At 36.4% G+C, this 22,551-nt stretch overlaps 3 protein-coding genes and 1 long non-coding RNA gene across 6 annotated transcripts in view; all 4 read right to left on the bottom strand.

The window, feature by feature from the left end:
• LOC18779272 (protein ROOT PRIMORDIUM DEFECTIVE 1) lies at positions 5,934–7,408 on the bottom strand. Its single transcript, XM_007211403.2, has one exon. The coding sequence runs from the start codon at positions 7,210–7,212 to the stop codon at positions 5,995–5,997; it is 1,218 nt and encodes a 405-aa protein (XP_007211465.2). The 5' UTR covers positions 7,213–7,408; the 3' UTR covers positions 5,934–5,994.
• LOC18778875 lies at positions 13,246–14,562 on the bottom strand. Of its 2 annotated transcripts, XR_002271361.1 has the most exons (3): positions 14,468–14,562; positions 13,814–14,269; positions 13,246–13,517 (listed from the first exon to the last, which is right to left on the bottom strand). It is a non-coding gene; the product is annotated as an uncharacterized LOC18778875 (long non-coding RNA). The 2 variants fall into 2 exon arrangements; XR_002271360.1 differs by having other exon boundaries at positions 13,246–14,269.
• LOC18780535 (DNA polymerase zeta processivity subunit) lies at positions 17,226–19,178 on the bottom strand. Of its 2 annotated transcripts, none has more exons than XM_020561417.1 (5): positions 19,029–19,178; positions 18,860–18,940; positions 18,550–18,662; positions 18,113–18,215; positions 17,226–17,827 (listed from the first exon to the last, which is right to left on the bottom strand). In XM_020561417.1, the coding sequence occupies exons 1-5, from the start codon at positions 19,057–19,059 to the stop codon at positions 17,628–17,630; spliced, it is 528 nt and encodes a 175-aa protein (XP_020417006.1). In that variant the 5' UTR covers positions 19,060–19,178; the 3' UTR covers positions 17,226–17,627. The 2 variants fall into 2 exon arrangements, with proteins under 2 accessions (XP_020417006.1, XP_020417005.1); XM_020561416.1 differs by having other exon boundaries at positions 18,113–18,302; positions 19,029–19,176.
• The window catches only part of LOC18780514 (elongation factor 2), a 3,892-nt gene continuing 1,209 nt past the window's right edge, over positions 19,869–22,551 (bottom strand). The window contains exon 4 of the mRNA XM_007213735.2: positions 19,869–22,531. Coding sequence (XP_007213797.2) covers positions 20,091–22,531 — 2,441 coding nt within the window. The 3' untranslated portion in view covers positions 19,869–20,090. The remainder of the gene's footprint in view (positions 22,532–22,551) is intronic.

Here is a 22,551-nt window from a genome sequence, read left to right as displayed (position 1 = left end):
AAGCATCATGGAGCTTAGTGCATACTCATTCATGGTCATGGGGCCACGTTGTTGTATTGTAGCATCATTACATTTATTCGATAGTGACTAACGACCATGTAACCCTTAGATGCAATTTTTAATTGGATTTTATTCTCTCTCTTTTTTATATTTGTAAAATAATAATAATTAACTTTTATAAAATGGTATCTTTGGAGATAATTGGGATTGTCAAAGGGAGATTAAGTACTAATTAATTTTGTCAAAATGGCACATCTCATGGTCATGAAGTGCTTTTGCTTTGGTTGAGTGCTGCCATTGCACATTGGACTTCTACCACCAAGTTGCCAAACCCTAATTTTTTTTGTATTTTTTTATTTTAAAGATCTTTGCTAGAAGGATCAACCTATATATTTAAGTAGCTTCTACTTTTATGAAAAAGAAATTGTGATTATACAATGTAGATTAGTAGATGTTACCTCTAATAGAAAAGTGGTCCACAATAATTCTATTATATTTTAAATGCTCTTACCCAAATCATCAACTAGGGGCACACATTTTATAAATGCCAAAGGGTGGCAACAAACACACATTGGGGGACCTACTTTTTCTTTCTCCTTCCAATGAAAAAGATGTGTGATTAAAGTAAAACCCTAATCAAAATTCATTGCCTTGGTCCCCCTTCCTATAGAATCACACATCAATTTCATGTGGGTCATGATCCATCCTTACCTTGTTCCTCTTCTCCACTCTATTCATTTCATTGATATAAATGCATACCAGATAGATGCATGAAGGGGCATGCTCTCAACCGAACAAAAATGTCGACGATTCGGACAACGACACTTGAATCAATGGAATTTTTTATTTATATTTATTATTTATACAAGTGATATTAAAAAATGGAGAATCAAACCTAGAATCTCGGATGCCGGAGTAAATACTCTTAACCACTTGAGTATAAACATATTATAAACCAATAAAATTATTCTTTGAGGACCTTAAATTTTTAAATTTTTTTATTTAAAAAAAAACCAAAGAAAATAGAAAAGTAGAGAAAGAGAAAAATCCCCCAATTAATATCTAGGACCATGCTTTGTGCTTTTTTAGTCTTTTACATCCTTAAGGAGTGAGACTTGGTGTAAAGGAATGGGGATGTGTGTGTCACATAAGTTGCCCACTTTGGTGATATAAACCATATTCCAAGTTTGAGTTGAGGTGAGGTGAGGTGAGGTGAGGTGAGGTGGGGCTGCTGGCTGCTATATAAGTAAATGGACAGTACAATACAAAGCATAGAATATGGATCCAATTAAGAGAGGGGCAGGGGGGCCATGATGGGAACCCTAACTTTTCTTCCCTTGTGAAAAGGGGCACTCATGTAATGTAATGGAATTGCACCACTCCATTCATATATCATCTTACAATTATGTTTGCTTTGCTCCTTTCTTTTCTTCTCTCCTATATATACTTTCATCTTTGGACAAGGACCCCTCATAGGCCCCACAATATATATATATATAGGGCCCCACACTCACATATCACAACTCACTTGAGAAACTTGATGGGACCTAGAGCCTTGTCAAATTGGAATTTAAGATGCATGGCCCCAATTTAGCATTTCTTAATAAGCATGAAGCGCAAGTCTAAAAAGGAGCCCACCCTAGTGAGTGAAAGCAGACCAAAATTACAAAGACTTAGAGATTTTGAGTGGAGGTTGATTATTTACTCTGTTCTTTTGATGCTGCAAAAGGAGATTGGTGAAAAAAGAACAATATACCTCAAATGTGTGACAGACAGACATGTCTTGATTTTACTACGCATGGGTAATGGGTTATATGTTATCTTTTCAAATGGAGGGCTTAAAGATGAGATTCCAAAATCTTCCCCCCAAAGAAAAGAAGGCATAAACCAACCAGTGACCTAGAAATCATATCTTAACAATGAATTTTTTTTCCTTTTTTTTTTTTCTTTATGTGGGGAATTTCAATGACCTGCCATGAGTCTACTTTACAAGGTTGGATTTGGACTTGTGGTGTGATGGATGGAGTAAGTGTAAAGATAGAGACATTATTTATTGCAGACTTGAATCCAGAAAACCCCACTATGGATGATGAAGCAAATATGGAAAACACAAGTTAAAGAAGCAAGAAAAAAAGAGCAAAAGGAGAAGCAACAGTTAACACAAACTATTCTTTTTTCTCTGTGGATTTGACAGAAGATTGGTTGTCTGCAAGTGTAAACATCACCCTCTTCCACTAGCACATTATATCCATGTGCTAAAGTCCCAGTCTTTACTCTCTCTCTCTCTCTCTCTCACCCCCATTGATAGGTCCTTGGAGATTGTGGTTGCAAACCCAACCCTCCCATCTTGGGTAAAATCATTGTGTCTCTCTTTCCTCTCTCTCTCTCTCTCTCTCTCTCTCTCTCTCTCTCATTAGTGGGTACTTTGTCTAAAGTATAATGAAATCCCTTGTTGTCTACATTAGGCACCACTCCAAAAGCTCTCACCAATAAAATGATTCATCATGTTTGGTTGATGTGAGTGGGCACACACCAAGACAGATGGAGAGAGAGAGAGAGAGAGAGAGAGAGAGAGAGAGAGAGAGAGAGAGAGAGAGAGATGAATTTTCTATATGAAAGGACATAATGTTGCAGAGGATAGATGGGTTGGTTTGGACTAGGTGTTGGCTTAAAATATGCAAAGTGATTCTGCTGAAATGATCTCTATCATGAACCAAAGAGAGATATGAATGTACTATGGTCTTTTTTCTTTCACCCACTTTTCTTTTTTTCTGTTCAAAAGTTGCACAATTTAACAGTAGTGAAGTGGAGACATGAACTTGGAGTTGAAGGTGACATTACAAGAGAATCAGCTCTCACTTTGGACCAATAAGTGGAGGATATATTTAGGTATTGTCACCAATTTGGTAGTGCACAGTATCGACTTGTCGACAATTTATGGGTTGCATGACATGCGGGTGATAATTGGGCCCATTGATCATGGGGCACAATACTTTCTCAATGGAATTCAAACTCTAATCGGATTGATTATGAAACTGAAAAGAATTTGTATGCTTCCTTTTTACACCTAAATCCTAATATTTGGACAAAACAAAAAAAGCCAATTTAAATGTATATGGTAAATTTGCATTGAATGATTTCGAGGTGTAAGGATGTTCTAACTGTTAAGGATAAGTCTTATTGTTTAAGATCGATTGCCCGAGCTTAACTAACACCATACATTTGAGCAGAGGATACTCTCTCATACTCATTTAGTATGAGATGAGCAATGTTAGAAACAGTCGAGCATGAATAGGCTAATTCTAATTATTGATGCGTGTAAGACCACAATGCATCAACGATTAACATCATCCCATACCCGCGTTCACGATTCATGGCAGCATTCTTGGGTTTGGTAATTGCTTGTGCATCCAATAGTTGATGATTACAAGTTACAAGTCAATAAATCCATTATTGAAACAAGAAGTACTAGTACGATAATAATGCCAATTAATGGTCAGCTGTCAAACCTTTTTTATGGGTTGGAAGCTGCCTTATTTTACAAAACAGAATGGGCCATAAGAAACAAACAGAACAAGAGTGAGAGTTAGGATGTTGGGCCAATTTTACTAGGCTCCACAATGAACCCTACTACTCCTAATCAAAAGAAAGAAAGAAAGGGAAAAAAAGACCACATAATCAAATCTCACTTTCCATATTCAAAATGAATGGATAGTGACTTCACAGGAAAGACATGCCCCACCAAGTCATCATATACCAAACGAAACATGCATGATGATCTCTGCATAATGCAATTCCCACGCTAGTCGTAGTCGACACACAGATTATTATCAGGAAAATAAATATTCAATAGACTTTTTGGTTGTTTTCATTTGATTTTTTTTTTTTTGAATTGATGATTGATGAGGAGGAAACAGCTACAAATAAATGTATTATAAAAAAGGGGGAAAGTTTTTAAACTAAGCTTTCTCAATGTGTCGGCTGCACACTTTGTCTTAACTGATTTTGTTTAGTGATACGTATGTATAGTGGAAAAAGTATATCAGAACCGACCGGTCGTACGTACGTATACTAGGTATAAAGTGATTTGTTCTTGCGAGACTATTTAACATGACAGAAATATAATGACCCAGTGCTGTAAATCATGCGCAGAGACTGAAGCACAGTGTTCTTGTGCACCAGCCAAAGGCATAAGTTGTGAACCAGTTTTTTAAAGCATCTACTTGAGTCTGTCTGTAACATTAAAGCATATCAAGTACAAAATATATACAAATTTTATATTTCACATAAATTTTTTGAGATTTTGGAGGAAACTTAATGGATAGAGATAGATTGAACTGGTTTGACATAACTAGCTGTTCAATTAACTTTCCGCAACATGCACAAGGGCGAGGAGGTGACACAGAATTTTTTCCTTATTTAATCTATGTTTAAGTTGTTGCTCAATCTCACTAGCTGTATGGGAAGTATTTCCACATCTCAGGACAATTTTATAATGTTTTGACATGGAGTATGATTGTGTATTCCGTTCTTTGTTTTGTGTGCATAAGGTTTATTTATTAGGTTAGATTCATGGTCCCTCAGTTGATAGTTATGTCACAAGGTGGTGCATTATGTTATAGATTTTGGTACAATTTCACATCAATTCATGGAGTTGCTGGTTTGTATCTTGATTATTGTTACTAAAATCGAAGAGTTGAATTTTGTGTTATGAAATGAGTTTGTTTGTTTTTTTTTAAAATTTTTATTATCAAAGTGAAACTTCATTAGATAAACTTCTACTAGACAATAATTAAATAGGTTTCTGCATAACTAGAAGAAAAAAAAAGTGTCATGACAAAACAAATTCATTAAACTAAAGGAGTAGTTCTTGCCATCTCCAATGCTAGAGGACTCAAAACTAAAATTTCTCCCTTCAAAATACAATTATTCAAGTATAGTTCGGACTCAAACAATTTTTTTTCCATCAACATTGCACGACTCAAGATTTAAGTCCGTAGCTTTATTAAATTGTTTAAGAATAGTTTAATTCTAAAATTATTTTATGGTTAATTTTATTTATACCTTCGTAGTTTATTTATCAGAACATTTTAATTTAAAAAAATTGAAATTCCACAATCATATTTTATTTCACTTAAAATGAAAGGAAGAAATTGATTTTGGTAGATTAATTAATAAATAGATGAATATTTATAAAATTTGGATGAGTTTTGGAGTTGGATATGATTTAAATTAATTAATAATATTATAATAGTCATTTTATTTAAATTTGGGCCATTGGATTGCAAACAGCCAGATAATCTCATCCTTACACGCAACGTCAGCTTCTGCTGTGGCCTGCACGCTCTTGTCAGCTGCTTCACGTGGGCTGCATGACTTGCTACCCTGGGCTTCACATTGTTTCAGTCTGACCGGAATATCGGGCCAAATTTCGCATGATCTTGGGCTTTGGGGAAAATTTGAACCCGCTCAATACACAAGTTTGAAGGTTTTCTTGAGCTAAAAACTCAAATTTTGGGTTCGGCCTTACCCATTGGAGATGGCCTTAGAACAGAACAGATGACAAATTCTTTACACATCCTAAAAAAAAGATTAAGCAGTTGGAAACAGAAACCTGCATCTCTGCAAGTTGACCATCAGCCCATTGTTGATCTGGATATTGTACTTGCGAAAAATATTAGTAAACCTCATTAACTGCTGCATCAAGTCCACTCGTATTGTCCTTTGCAAGGACATTGTGAGAATCAAGAAATGATATTATCAAATAAAAATGACCAATGTTGGATTTTAACTAGCACACAGAGTCCAAAATGTTTTGTTTAACTAAAACTCCACAGTCACTACACATAAACTTGTCTTCCCTTTGGACCTTAGAGATCTCTAACATGAAGCTTTCGGTTTCTTGTTCTTTCAAATGGGGTAGACAAAGTGCATGAAAGTTGCAGTGACAAATATCACTAAAAGAACCAAATCTTTACATTTTCAAGAAACAATCTATGAAGAATGCATGGTTTTACATGAATTGATCTCTCTCCTACCGCTAAGTGCTACAAATTTATCGTTAAACAACAAAAGGGGACATTTGTTTATCAAATTCAGCCCATCATAAGCTTCTTTAAGAAACACAGTGCTCCTTGCACCTTTATTAGTTATGTAAAATATGCCAGGATGCTTTATCAGACAGAGCAGCAATTTAGAGGGCAAGAAATACTCCGAGTGAAACGCATCCAATTGAGCAGATGTCATCCTCTTCTGCATTGTCAAGCTGAGGAGCTCATGGAGCACCGCAACCACCCGCTTCCTGACTTTCGGATCAGCAATGTCAAATCTCCTGGCGTTCAAATAAGGGGAAGGGAAATCCATTTTCTGCCACCTTTCAAGTTGCTCAAGATAGCTAGTGTTCGGCCTAAAACCAGCAGGAAAACTCATTCTAAATGCATGCGGACCTAGAAAGTTACCATCTTTTGATATTCTAACCTTGTTTCCCAATCCAGAAGGAGCTGAAATCCCTTCACCACCTAATTGTTCCTCACGAGCTGTGACTGCTATTGAAGAATCCCAATTCTCCAAATGAAGATGAAGTTTGCCATTGACTTCCTTGACAGAAAAAATTTCAGGGTACTTTGGAAGCAATGATTTCTTGAAATCATTCGGCAAACCCAATTCGGATTCAATGAATTCAATGTTTTCCAGAGGGACCCGGCAATCAACTGACAGCATTAACAGCTTCCTCAAGTTTTTAACCAAAATGGGTTCCATCAAATCCTTAGCTTCAGCTTCTTCTCTAGCAACTTTTTTAGCTTTTTCAGCGAGTGTAACAAAAGGGGGCGTTCTGTTACCACCACCAACATAGAAGATTGAAGGATATTTTTCTATGGCAGCCATGAAGTTCCATTTCTGAACAAACCCAACTTCTTTCTCGAGATCCCTGAGAAGGAGAGATTGGTGCTTTTGCGACTGAATAATAGATTTCAGCTGCAAAATCAAGGCCGGCTTTTTCTGAAAGTCCATGACTTTGTCAAGTTCGTGGACTCTGTGGTAGACTTTCCTCTTGGGTCTTCTTCCTCCGCTGGATTTGTGCTTCACCGGGACCCACATGGAGGCTTTTCTGTGATATGGGATTGGAGATGACAATGCATGCGCTTGTGATTCACACGGAGGAGAGGTTTTCAGAAGTTGGTGAAAGCGCAGCATCGCGGTTTTCCTTTGCATTTTGCGAGAACAGGTTAGTCTCTGTGGCGCAAAACATCGAACAGTTGGCGTGCGAGCCTATAAGCAACGGTCAACTCAGAGAGACTGCTCCGCCTTTGTAGGAGGTGGAATGGTCATAGGATTCATATCATATCAGGCATGGCAGTGAACTGGGCCTTCAAAAAGTAAGCCCAAAGAAATATGTAGCTGCGTTTTTACATTTATGGTGGGTATACGCCCATAGCTATCACTACTCTTTCGGTGGATAGGCCCATAGGCACCATGGCCTTGCAAATTGCAGATATAATTCCACACTCAATTTTTTCTTTCCTTCCTATCCTTTTATGCTTTTATTTATGCGGGGAGATCTATAGTAATAGTACCATGGAAGTTTTACTAGTGACACCAACCAAACTAATCCTGTTGGATAATCGGTTCAAAATGGGGAATTAAACTCTACACACCAACGAGATTTAGTCGAGTAAAAAAGGATCTTGACTTGCGGACAAGTAATCTCAAGTTCGAATTCCATGTCAAAGAAAATATTTAGCTTAAAAGGGAGGGAAGGTTGGATGCACTTGCCTGTTGGCTATGGGTTAGCAGTGATAAACACATTTTTCATAAGCAGAAACTATCTACACAATTATTTGTAATTTTGAGAATTATAAATTTTTATTTTTGCTCATGTTATAAAATATTTTGAAGCCTAAAGTCACAAAATCGTTATGATCAAATAAAAGTGTGTATGTGTATTATGATGGCTATGATCAAATAAAGTAACTCTTATAAATAAATCTAAGGTCATTCCAATAAATTCCTATGTAATTTTCAAGATTAGTTTGGGATTAGCTAGGCAAACAAATTCTTGTACTAGTTAGCAAAACGGGCACGTATGGTTCAAGGGATACCTCAACATACAAGTTGTAATTGTAAATGAAATGTTAAGAGTGAAATTTTAATCCGCATTCATATTGAGAGTGTGATGCTCTACCAAGCATATTTTTCATGATTAACAACCTCCAAATCATGCGTAACGCATATTTTTCTTGCACTGGCCAAAGGCATATGTTCTCAACCAGTTTTTAAAAGCAACTACATGAGTCTATTCTAAACACGAAACACATCAACGAGTACAAAATATACGATAATTGGTATTTTAGAAAAATAATTACAATCTAAATTGAGATCGTGGAGGAAACTAAAATGTCATTTATTTTGATTACCACTACTAATCTGTTTGTTGAATTCTATCTCATATTTGATAATTACTTTTTAGCAGCAAAGATGTGGATAGAGGAGAATGCATTCATGGCTGAGTTCACGGCACAAACTAATATGTATGAGGAAAATAATGGAATTATTGGGTTAGTGGTAAAAAGAGTTGATGTTGCAAATTTTCTCATGGAGGTTTCTTTCCACTGTAGTTTGCTCTCCGGCATCAAACCAATGTGACATGGGCTAGGAGGGCTTCATGGAAGATATCTCTTACATAATTGGCTTCGTATATTCATATTCCCCAATAATGTCAAGGGCTTCTTTTGCAACTAACAAAAAAGATCAAGTTTTCAAGCATCTATTTATCATACGATAGTAAGGACTGCATCAACAGGTCTGATAATGTAGGTGCGATCATACTATGACATCTGTTATTACAATTCACTCATGTTATAATAAAGTATTTTATTTATTAATACTTTACCTGTTAAATATAAATGATTGTTCATTCATATAAGGACACGTGAATTAACGTCACACTCAAGAATAGTTGGTTAAGTAGTTAAGGCAAATGAGGTTCCACCACCTAAGTTATCAATAGAGAAGTGCTTAGGGACACCAATGTTGAATTGGTTCAAATTTGGGTCACTTTTAGATCATACTTATTAACAACAAATAATCATGTTAGTGAACAAATTTAGTGAATGAATTTAGTGAATCTAGCATTATTGTTATTAATAAAAGGAGGTGTCATATATAAAAAATAATTAATAATGTGAGTTTTTCTAGGCATTTACTTAACCATTTTCCTATAATTTTTACCTAACCATAACGCAAATGAGGAAAAATTGTCACGCAGACCGTCAAAGAACACATTTACCTCAAACATTACCCTTCCCAGTCCAGCTAAACTTTGTACGAGAATTTCATAATAGTTTAAATTGATGGCCCCAAAATGCTAACATCTCCACTTAGCCTCGTTGACTGATAGTCATGCAAATGAATCATCAGGGGCGGCCCTGGGGTGGTGCAAGTGGCGCCACCGCACAGGGCCTCCGATTCTTAAGGGCCCCCGAAAAAAAAATTATTTATATTATATATATATATATATTTTAATATCATATGACTCGTATATATAGTATAGCGTTTGGATATTTTCACAACAGCGTGTTTAGGGGAGTTCGATGGAGCGTATCTCTCTTTGGCAAAAGGGCCTTAGTTCGATGCTCCTTGATGTCGTTCTACTGCCTAGCCTTTTGTGATATTATTTTTGCATTCAAACTTTACATAATTATAAAATTTATATAAAATAAAAAAACAGAAAGCCTTTAACAGACAGGCAACATGGAAGCTTAACTTAACCACACCAAAGGAGGAATATATATGATATATCCCCCTTCTTAAAAATAAAATAAAAAAGGTTTTCTCTTCCAAGAAAAGTACTTTCTTCATTCAAAACACCACGGAAAAAGCTTCATGGCTTCTTCTTTCTCTTAAACTCTGATTTTCTGGTAAGTAATAATCATTGTTCATCAATTTCTCTTTGGTTCTTTTTTCAATCCTTTGACAATTTTTGTTATTCTTTCAATTTCAGAAATTTGAACACCAAAAAGAGAAAACCCTAATTCCTGAATTCATAGACCACTCAAAATCGAATAGTCATATTCAAATCTCAATTCAAATTCAGGTATGTATCTAAATTTCAATCTATTCTATATATTACATGACTTATTTTATTAAATTATTATCATGTTGATGATTGGTTGTATGAGAATATAGTTTGTAGAAATATTTATCTATTTCTTGTTGGGGTTTTCTTCCAGGTTGTAGGGTTTTGGAATTTTTCTTTGTAATCTAAACATGCCACCTACTAGAAAATACGTTTATGGATATACAAAACGGCTTAGAAAAAGAAAAATTGAGGAATTGACTCAATCTCAAAGAGGAGCTCTTGATAGATTCATTGTTAGAGAATCACATGCTACAATTGATGAAAATATTTAAATTTTTATGAATTTGATTTCTGATTGTCATTGCATATTTATTGATGGTGAATTTTAGTTATAAAAAAAAAAATTGTTTATGACATTAAGTGATGGCAAATTTTTATAGTATTTTCGTATTAGATTATGCGAGGCCCCAATTTAAGTTTCGCACAGGGCCCTCAAAATCTCAGGGACGGCCCTGTGAATCATTACAATGGAATTTTTATGAGCATTCATATTGAGAGTGTGGTGCTTCAGGGTTTAGGTTCCTTTTCGTGATTAAATGATGATCAAATCATGCACCAGCCACAATTTCCTTGCAATAGCCAAAGGCATGTGTTGTGAACCAACTTTTTAAAAGCATCTACATGGGTGTTCGAATTTATTCTAAACTTTGAAGCATATGAAGAACAAAATTTATACGATATTTGACATTGAGAAAATCAATACCATTCAAATTGAGACAGTGGAGGAAACTAAATGGTAAGGGATATGTTCACTATAGGATTACTATGTAAGTGATGTAACTTTTGAATGAACTTCTGTCTATAGGTTATGGGTTAGCAGTGATTAGGAGTAATAAGGGAAAAGCTTTCAAACCTACTTTCTCTTGTTTAGCTTTTACATAGATATTGTCACCTTGATTTTACCATAGAGCACTTGAGGATATTTTGCTCTCACTCGAGATGTCTTCTGTTGTGGTTTTTAGTTGTAAATTGGCTTTCTCAGTCTCTCTGATGTTCTAGTTGTAAATTTCTTCAGTAATCTCCATATCCATACAACATTTGAGGATATTTTGCTACCCGACATGTCTTTTGTTGTGGGTTTTAGTTGTAAATTCGCTTCCTCAATCGCTCTGATGTGCTAGTTGTAAATTCGTTCAACAATCTCCATAACGACTCTCCATGTTATAAAATTTTCAAAATCCTACGATGAATTTCTTTAGTGAATTGGAAATTGTCATTGAAGTCTAAAGAAGAAAATAGAGTATGAAAGATAGAGCATGGAAATCTTAAATCCAATTCCTAGCAATAATTGAAAAGAAGGGTCCGAAGTCAATTCTTAAACTTAGGTTTCTTGATCGTTTTGATCAAAATAAAAAAAGAAAAAGGAAAATCCAACATATTGAAAGTCATTTGGAAATAACAATCGAAAATATTGAAAGTAGACAAATTACTGATCCCTTAAAAATGTTTAAACTAATCCTGAGTATATGAAATATGCTAAAATCTAAACGAAGAAGGTAAAACCAAATGAAGTAATGCAATTATAAAAAAAGCCATGACCAATCGATGTGATAGTATTTCAGTTGTTGTCCAAAAATTAGTGTAACATGTTTGTGGCAAATTTTGGTGGATATGGCCTTTTGAAAATTTGACGGGTTTGCCAATTTAGCATTTTATGTTTATTTTAAAGAGATCAGTATTCCTAAAATTACCCTAATAGATTCTTACCTCAGATTATGATACTTTAGTTTTTTTCTTTTCTAAATTTTTTTGAAAATCAGTACACCATCTTCCACTGTGTTGTTGCCTCATTTGATGCTATCTTAAGCCAATCAATTTATTTCTTTACATAGACACTGTGATTTTTTATTATTTTTTATTTTTATAATTTTTTTTCCCCGATTTTTGTTTATCGATAAGAGTAGTTTAGAGCATTATCCATTACTATTAGGCCATTACCCGAGTCTCTATTGTCCCATTTTGAGTTTTTAATTTTTCAGAGTTATTACCCGTATAAAGAATTTAGCATTTTCACGTTTAATACTAGTATTGTACACATACGTACATATTTTTCATGTTTAATACACTTATTTTTTACAAAATTTTAAATAATACACACAAAATTCATGTATTATGCACAAAATACTCACATATTATTGAATAAAAATATTTAAATACTAGTTATTGACTTAAAAAATAATAATTAAAACATAACTACTAATTAAAGTAATTAAACAAGAGAAATTCAGAGTGCTATTCAATGGGTAAAGGCGAGTGGCTATACATATTTTTTTTTCTATTCATAGCTTATAGCCACGCGGCTATACGTTTGAAATATTCTATTTACAGGGTATCGCTCGGCTTTACTGGGGTCTTTTTTTTTAAAATTCTTTTTTTATAAATACTATCGCCGACCAGCTATACGCCGGATTTTTTAATTAAAAAATGTATAGCTGTCGGCTTTACAGGGGTCTTTTTTTTAATATTCTTTTTTATAAATAGTATAGCCGAGTAGCTATACTCTTTACATAGACACTGATCTTTTTTTGATAATTGTTTTCCCCCGATTTTTGTTTATCGACAAGAGTAGTTTAGAGCATGATCCATTATTATTAGGCCATTACCCGATTCTTTGTTGTCCCCTTTTGAGTTTTTACTTGTCCAGAGTCATTACCCGTATAAAGAATTTAGCATCAACAAATGAGAAGATATTTCAACAACTAGAACGACTTAAACCCACACAAGCTGTGCAAATTCATTTTGAACTCATATTCCAACATAAAGGAACATTCATTTCTTTCACAAAATGATTATTGTTAAAATACTGATAAAGTAATGCTGAGTAGCTAAATGTGGTTAAAACCCTTTTGAATTGTTAAAATGTGCTGATAAACTAATGTTTCCCTGGACTTGGGAGAGTACAAACTAAAAGGAAAAGAGATTTAGCTATCAAAAAAGTGATTTTGTTATCTCATAATATACTATAAATTGTAATGTCATATGTTAATCACCTCCAGCTTTCTCTGTAAAATGTAAGTAAATGCACCGTATGTAAATGTAGAGGCTCGCAATCCTCTCTAAAGTGTTGTGCTTATGCCTTTCCCTTCATCTTCCACAAAATTTCTACCTTTGTAACCTGTAACCTCATTCTAATTGGATAACAACTTTACAACACTAAGCACTGAATTGTTGTGGTTTATACACCAAAATGCAGAAAGCAAGCGTAATTTACTTATTGAGCAGTATGTTTATGGGACAGTGTGATCATGATTTAATAGGGGTCATTAATGGAGGGGCTGTTGCCACTGCTGTGTGTCTGTTGGAATCCACAACTCTGCATCCTTACTTGTGCTTGTCTGAGGAAGGGATCGAAAGTACGCGGTTATCTCCCACCTGCAAACTGTTATAAAGGAAAAGCTTACACACCTAGCTGCAATTAAGGAAAGCAGACATGAAAATCCAAACCATATTTCATGAGCTCAACAACCATGAACCACCCAAGCATAAAGTCAATACTCAACCAATTAAACCAAAGCATTTGATAGAAAGTAGCAATTTTAAAGCGAAAACCAAACGGAACTACAGCATTGAAAAAGAATTATACCAAAAAGTATTCTAAGACAAAACTACAACACTGAAGCAAAAAAAAACAAGAACATCAATGTCAAGTTGTCAACTATGAAACTTAAAACTTACCCTGGGGAAGAACCCGTGTAAGGGATTCTGAGAAAGGAAGCTTGATAAAAAACGACCTTAGTGAGAACTCCAGGTCAGCTTCTTCCATCCTTGAGCCATAAGACTGATTCAGAGGCTTAAACATAAATCTTTCCACAGGGATGTTATCACTGTTAAAGAAAATAACTGCTACTCTCTCCACCGGACCCCAGTTTGTAAAATGTACGTCTGTTTTAGTGAAAATGGTACATCACCGGAATAAATACATTAAACGAATAAGAAAGACTGCATCTTTCTTAAAAAAATAAAAAACAAAAAACAAAAAACAAAATCCAACCAGCCCAGCCGCCCAGACCCGCCTAGCGCCTAGGCGGCCGCCTAGGCCGAATTTTCTAACAGAAAGGATATAATCTCTGAGTTCAGGGTGACGAGCGCTATGAACCACCAAATTCATATATTTCCTTCTTTCAAAAGCACCTTTGCCCGAAACCAACCATCAGTGAAAGCAGTTGAAAATGCAAAAACAACAATTACCCATTATCCCACTAAGCTCATATGCAGTTTGAAAACTGGGTTTTGCTTTCTGGGTTCCCCAGATAATGAAGAAAAACAGAACTCAAAACCACAACTTTTTTTCTCAGCAACCAAAACGAAAGAAATGGGTTTAGAACAAACCTGGAGGGTAAATTCCTTTGAGGAAAACGATTGAAGTGATTGCCACCTTCAGGAATTCAACCAGAATCCGAGCTGTCTCACCTGCACCAATATCAATTTGAATTATGCTCATCTAATAAACAAAAAATGAAGACGAAAACATACCAGAAGTAAAGAGGTTTTGAAACCTTGAGGAGAGTGATTACCTTTGCAAACTGTGTTGAATAATATCAAGGGATATAGCCGGTCGGCTAAACTTTGAAAAAAATTCTATTTATAGAGTACCGCCGAACGGTATACTGTTTTCACAAAAACATGCACTAGGCGCGAGGCGGGGCCTTTTTTATATTTTATAAATGGTATAGCCGTACGCCGGATTTTTTTTCATGAAAACCAGTATAGCCGTCCGGCTTTATGGGGGTTCTTTTTTATTCTTTTTTATAAATAGTATAGCCGCGCGGCTATACTATTTACAAATCTTTTTTATTTTTTATAATTGGCTTTCCCCCATCTTTTTTTTTATGATCAACATGTGCAATAACGGACATATTGCGAATGTTATGCGTGTAGTCCATAATCCTACGGAGTTCCTCTGCTGTAAACTTCACCTGCACATATCAATAATATCTCTCCATTAAGAATTACGAAATTAACAGAGCAGCCCAACAACTAGTATTTAAGAGAAACCACCAATTTGTACTTATAAGGAGGTGAACCACCTGAAAATTAAAACCATAAAGATAATGAACCGAGGGTTCAATTGAACATTCAAGCAAGAAATTCAAGTAAATATCTATGAATACCCTCTACTTTGATAACTATTGCTGTATCAAATATAAGGAGGAGGTGGAAGAGAGGTTTTTTTTCTTCTTCTTTTGATTTTTAGTTTTTAATTTATTTAGTGTTTTATTTAATTGGACTGTTTTACTCCCATGTAACGGTAGGACCAATGCGACAATTAATAAAAAGTTGGTGGACCATTTGAACGAATAATTTAGTTAAATGACCAAAATGCAACTCGAGTATAAGTTTGAAGACCATTTGAATAAGTAACCCCAATAATTTTTCTTTTACTAGTTAAGGCAAATGAGGTCACACCACCTAAGTTATCAATCGAGAAGTGCTTAGGGACACCATATTGGTTCAAATTTTGGTAACTTTAAGATAATATTTATTAACAACAAATTAAAAGGAGGCGTCATATCTACAAAAATAATTAATAATGTGATTTTTTTTTTCTAGGCATTACCTAACCACTTTCCCCCTTGTTCATATAGTTTTTTTACCCATCATAGTCCAGCTAAACTTTGTACGAGAATTTCATAATATTACAGCATCATATATAATATAGTTTAATTTGATGGCCCCAGAAATGCAAACATCTCCACTCAGCCTCGGTGACTGATAAACCAGATTATAATTGAGAGTATGAAATGTTAAGATTAAGAATATTACAATGGAAATGATGTATAGCGAAATGTTCAACCCTAATATTAATGCAAATGAAATGTTATAATGGAAATTTTATCACCATTCATGTTGAGAATATGATGCTTCATCAAGCTTCATTTTCGTGATTAATAACGACCTAATCCAAGTCATGCCCGAGGCACAATTTCCTTGCACTAGCCGAAGGCATATGCTGTGAACCAGCTTTTTAAGAGAGCATCCACATGAGTGTTCGACTCTATACAATATTTATACGATATTTGGTATTTAGAAAATCAATACAATTCAAATTGAGACTCTGGAGGAAACTAAATGGTAAGGGATATGTTGAATATAGGATTCCTGTGTAAGTGAGGGAACTTTTAAATTGTCCTTTGAATATAGGTTACGGGTTAGCAGTGATTAGGACGGGAAAAGCTTTCGTAACTATTATCTCTTCTTTAGCTTCTCTCTTGAGACTGTTAGTTCGATGTTTCCACATAGCAGTTTAGAATATTCGGTTTTGGCTGGAGATGTCTTTCGCTATGGTTTTTAATTGTAAATTCAATTAACGACTCGCCATGTTAACGACTTCATCAATCCCGATAACGACCTCATCGATCCCGATAACGACCTAATGTTCTAGTTGTAAATGCCTTCAGCAGTCCCCATAACAACCCAACGTTCTAGTTGTAAACGTGATAGAGCATGCAGATGATGTGATATGAGTCAAATTTTGACCATTATTTTCTTGATTATCTAAATCAAAATTAAAAAATTAAAAAAAAATCCAAGATATTTGAACTAATTTGAAATCGTCTAAGATGTCGAATTACTCATTTCTTGTTCAGTTTAACTGATCATTATTAAAAAGTTGCAAATTTACGATCCACTAAAAATGTTTAAACTAATCCTTGGCAGATGAAATACGCTAAAATCTAATCTAAATGAAGAAGGTAAACCAAATGAAGTAATACAATTATACAAAAAGCATGAACATTTTGAGAGGAGAAGACATGCTTATGGCACATAACCATATTATTTAGAGCCCAATAATCAACACTAAAGGCGTTTGTTCTTTTCTATTCAAGGGCAAATTAGATTTCCCCTTCTTTACACTTTTTTCTTTGAGTAATATTGGAGGTATCCACTCATTACACCAACTAATGTGATAGTGTTTTAGTTGTTGTCCGAATGGAGACGACATTTCAACAACTGGAACGACTTAAACCCACACAAGCTGTGCAAATTCATTTTGAACTCAAATTCCAACATAAAGGGACATTCATTTCTTTGACAAAGCATGATAATTGTTAAAATGTTGATAAACTAATGCTGAGTAGCTCAAATGTGGTAAAAACCCTTTTGAATTAATGTTTCCCTGGACTTGGGAGAGTACAAACAACAATCCCTTCAAGTAAAAGGAAAAGAGATTTAACTATCAGAAAAGTAATTTTGTTATCTCATAATATACTGTAAATTGTAATGTCATATGTTAATCACCTCCAGCTTTCTCTAAAGTGTTGTGCTTATGCTTTACCTTTCATCTTCCACAAAATTTCTACCTTTGTACCCTGTAATCTCATTCTAATTGGATAACAACTTTACAATACTAAGCACTGAATTATTGTGGTTTATACACCAAAATGCAGAAAGCGAGCGGAATTTACTTCATGAGCAGTATGTTTATGGGACAGTGTGATCATGATTTGTCATGTAAAATCAAGGCAGATATTCATTTGCTTAATTCCCTTTAAGCCTTTGGTTCAGATAAACCTGGATGTTCCAAATAGAACTGCACAGATAGAGGTTCGCTACTCATTGATTTAATGGGGGTTATTAATGGAGGCTGTTGCCACTGCTGTATGTCTGTTGGAATCCACAACTCTGCATCCTTACTTGTGCTTGTCTGAGGAAGGGATCGAAAGTACGCGGTTATCTCCCACCTGCAATCTGTTATAAAGGAAAAGCTTACACACCTAGCTGCAATTAAGGAAAGCAGACATGAAAATCCAAACCATATTTCATGAGCTCAACAACCACCCAAGCATATGGTCAATACTCAACCAATTAAACCAAAGCATTTGATAGAAAGTAGTAATTTTAAAGCGAAAACCAAACGGAACTACAGCATTGAAAAAGAATTATATCAAATAGTATTCTAAGACAAAACTACAACACTGAAGCAAAAAAATGAACATCAATGTACAGTTGTCAACTATGAAACTTAAAACTTACCCTGGGGAAGAACCCGTGTAAGGGATTCTGAGAAAGGAAGCTTGATAAAAAACGACCTTAGTGAGAACTCCAGGTCAGCTTCTTCCACCCTTGAGCCATAAGACTGATTCACAGTGAGCTTAAACATAAATCTTTCCACAGGGATGCTATCACTGTTAAAGAAAATAACTGCTACTCTCTCCACCAGACCCTAGTTTGTAAAATGTACGTCTGTTTTAGTGAAAATGGAACATCACCGGAATAAATACATTAAACGAATAAGAAAGACAGTATCTTTCTTAAAAAAAATAAATATTAAAAAAAAAGAAAAAAAACCAACCCGCCTAGCGCCTAGGCGGCCGCCTAGACCGAATTTTCGAACACATGAGATATATGAGAAATTTTTGAAGAAACAAGAAAGAAAAAAGTAAAAGGAAATAAATGAGTAAAGGATCAACCTTTTGGATGAAAGGATGAAGTCCCGAGACAGCAGAATGGATATAATCTCTGAGTTCGGGGTGACGAGCGCTATGAACCACCAAATTCATATATTTCCTTCTTTCAAAAGCACCTTTGCCCAAAACCAATCATCAGTGAAAGCAGTTGAAAATGCAAAAACAACAATTACCCATTATCCCGCTAAGCTCATATGCAATTTGAAACTGGGTTTTGCGTTCTGGGTTCCCCAGATAATGAAGAAAAACAGAACTCAAAACCACAACTTTTTTTCTCAGCAACCAAAACGAGGGAAATGGGTTTAGAACAAACCTGGAGGGTAAATTCCTTTGAGGAAAACGATTGAAGTGATTGCTACCTCCAGGAATTCAACCAGAATCCGAGCTGTCTCACCTGCACCATTTTCAATTTGAATTATACTCATCTAATAACCAGAAAATGAAAACGAAAACATTCCAGAAGTAAAGAGGTCATTGAAAACCTTGAGGAGATTGATTATCTTTGCGGTCCATCTCTACAGTTCGGAAGTGCGGTAACTAGGAGTTTTGGTTTGGGAATTTGAATGGTTTCGTACCTTGGAAGTTGCAAAGTGTGTTGAATAATATTAAGGCCTGTAGCCCGCTATTTGGCGGGTCTGACAGAGAGCCCATGCTGACCCGCCTCCTCTTTTGTATTTATTTATTTAAAACATATATTAATGGGAGGAGGGAGGCAGTCCAATTTGCTACCTCTTGGGATACTTGGAAGAGAAATAGAAGCAGAACTAGATCAATAGTCAAATTGATGACTCCAGTATTTTCTTTTAATACAAGCGATACTCTAAACTACAAGCGATAGTTAATTGTTAGTCTAGTATAGTATAGTAAACTAGTCCGAATTATAAACCCAACTTAAATTTATATTAGCATTGTGCTCCTTCAGAAAAACGGACTAAAGAAATCTATAAAAGGATAATTGTAATTTATAAGCTTAAATTTTTGAGTCTTTATGGTGAGGAGTAAAATGAGAGGTAAAAAGCTGGTTAAAGAGGGAAAGGAATGTGAGTCAAAGTAAGATTCCCCAAGAGTTCTGTGTGGCACCAACTAGCAGTTAAGCACTCATCTCTAAAACATTCGATAACAAGCAAAATCATCCTAGTTGAAAATCGGAAGCCTACAATTTGCAAAGTTGGTTCATCTGCTACTTTGAGCAACTCAAGCAAACATGTTGATCCGAAATCAAGAGCAGAGTGTCATGTAAGATGCATTCCCTAATCAGGAGGCAGAAATGTGGAATAATTTGTTTACAGATGGTAATAAAATAAACAAAAGGAACACAGATGTGAAAATAGAAGAGAAAGTACGATATATATCATAACCCATGTAGAAAATAGAGTAAGAAGTTCACCAAACGGAACATCATAACAGGGAAGATGAAGCTACAAGTCCCTAACAGTAACGGAGGACAGAACCAACAAATTAAAATAGCTAAAGACCAAAAATATTGTAGTGCAATCTCCTCAGGCCAATTGGCAGGACAAAAAACTAATAGCACAGTAAATTGTTTAAAGCTTATCCTCAAACTCGGATAGCGGGGTCATTTGCTCCTTCAAGCCCTTCCTCTTGCGGATATCTGTAACAAGCTGCGCAGCCTGGGATCCAACTTCCAATGGATCAGACGACATCATCTCCCAATGATCAAAGACACATTGCGGGAAGGCCTGCCCTGAAGTCGAAGCCCTCAGTTGACCAGAGAACCCAAAAGATTCAATGACGGGGAGGTAGGCCTTGATGTTGTAGAGTGGGGTACCAGGCCTCTGAATTTCCTCAAACACATGCCCACGTTTCTGATTAAGAACACTGTAGATACCACCAAGAGCCTGCTCTGGAGCTTGGATTTCAACAAGATATACAGGTTCAAGGAGCCTTGGCTTGGCAGTGATCTGGGAAGCATAGATGACCCTCCTAGCAGTGGGAATGACCTGACCACCTCCTCTGTGGATGGCATCAGCATGAAGAACCACATCACAGACTTCAAAGCAAATACCCCTCATGTTTTCTTCTGCCAATGCACCTTCCTTTGAAGCCCACTGGAAACCAGCAACAACAGAGTCCTTAATTTCATTCAGGTACTGAACTCCCTTACACATATCCACCACCATGTTAGGACCGGTGGTCTCAGGGCCAAAACACCAGATTTTCTTAGCAAGATCCTTGTCCCAACCAAACTCTTCAGCCAAGATCTTGGAACGAATTTTGGGATCATCTCTTGGGCCAATACGGCCATCATCAATGGCCTCAGGAAGACCTTCCTCCAAGGGTCGAGCTTCCATATACAGACGGTTATGCTTGTTGGGTGACTTGCTCATCACAGTACGACTAGACTTCTCCAGGACAGTCTCACGGAAAGACACAACGGGGTCAGATTTTATAATCTCAGCTCCACCCATGAAATCATCTTGTAGATCCTTCAAACAAATCTCAAGATGAAGTTCACCAGCACCAGCAATAATGTGCTCACCGGATTCCTCAATGGAACAGACAACCATAGGATCAGACTTGGCCAGACGTTTGAGACCTTCAACCAGTTTGGGAAGGTCAGAAGCCACCTTGCATTGAACAGCAACACGCACAACAGGTGAAACAGAGAACTTCATAGCACGAATGGGGTGAGCATCCGCTTCCTTCTCATTTGTCAACGTAGCATTCTTGGTGATAAACTGATCAAGACCGACCAAGGCAACAGTGTTACCACAAGGAACATCCTCAACAGTTTCTTGTTTCTTTCCCATCCAAATAACAGTCCTCTGCACGTTCTTAACATACAAATCCTTCTTCTCTCCAGGAACATAATTTGGACCCATGATTCTAACCTTCAAACCTGTCTGGACTTTACCAGCAAAGACACGACCAAAGGCAAAGAATCGACCCTTGTCAGATGCGGGAATCATCTTAGATACATAGAGCATAAGAGGCCCTTCAGGATCGCAGTTCCTGATAGCATTTGCATATTGATCATCAAGGGGACCCTCGTACAAGTTCTCAACACGGTATCTCTGGGCAGTTGAAGGAGAGGGAAGGTGAAAGATCATCATTTCCAAAAGGGCACTGCTGGCTGGTAGCCAGGTCTGCATGACACGCTTCATCAACGCCTTCCCCATCAGCTCCTTTTCATCACTCTTCATCGTCACACCAAGCTTTGTCAACATGGGCCACAACTTCTCCTTCTGATCATTCATGCAGATGTTGATAATCTGCTTGATGGGTTCATAACAGAACTGAACGAAACCACGCTTGCAGGTAGCAGAACCAGTGTTTTTGCTGGTCCATTTCTTGGTAGCTGGGTCAAAGTAGTTCTCACCCCAGAGCCTTTCCATCATCTTTGATTCATCAACTCCAAACTTGGATGCATACATCTTGGCAAAGTTGGTCAGAGTAAAAGCCCAACCATGCAAACCAGCTGAAAAGGCAACTGTTCCTTTCTCTGGATAGACCTGGACATCACCAAGAAGGGGGTCTTCGTATGTAGCCATAATGACATTAGCATTCTCAATAACCCTTTGGAATGCTTGGTAAGCCTCCTCTCCATCGACCTGGAGCTCAAGGAAGCACCTGTCCATCTTGTTAACAGTCAAAACAGGCCTGATCCTTTCTCCCAAGGCTTGACGAAGCACAGTCTCTGTTTGGACACAAACACCCTCAATGCAATCAACCACCACAAGTGCACCATCAGTAATGCGAAGGGCAGCTGTGACTTCAGATGAAAAGTCAACGTGCCCAGGGGAATCAATGAGATTGATGAGGTACTCATTTCCGTTTCTCTCCCCCTTGTAGCTCTTCAAAGCTTCATCAGTCATCTCATAGTAGAGAGAGATACCAGTAGATTTGATTGTGATACCACGCTCTGCCTCATCTGCACGGGTATCTGTCATCCGGACATCACCAGCAACTTCTTGTGCAATGATACCAGCAGCAGCAACAAGGGAGTCGGTAAGGGTTGACTTCCCTGAGAGGAGGAAAATTTTA

Source organism: Prunus persica, chromosome G4 (assembly GCF_000346465.2).
Source record: "Prunus persica cultivar Lovell chromosome G4, Prunus_persica_NCBIv2, whole genome shotgun sequence".
NCBI classification, from domain to species: Eukaryota; Viridiplantae; Streptophyta; class Magnoliopsida; order Rosales; family Rosaceae; genus Prunus; species Prunus persica.
The sequence above is the reverse complement of the archived record's forward strand: the minus strand, read 5'-3'. Positions and strand labels throughout refer to the sequence as shown.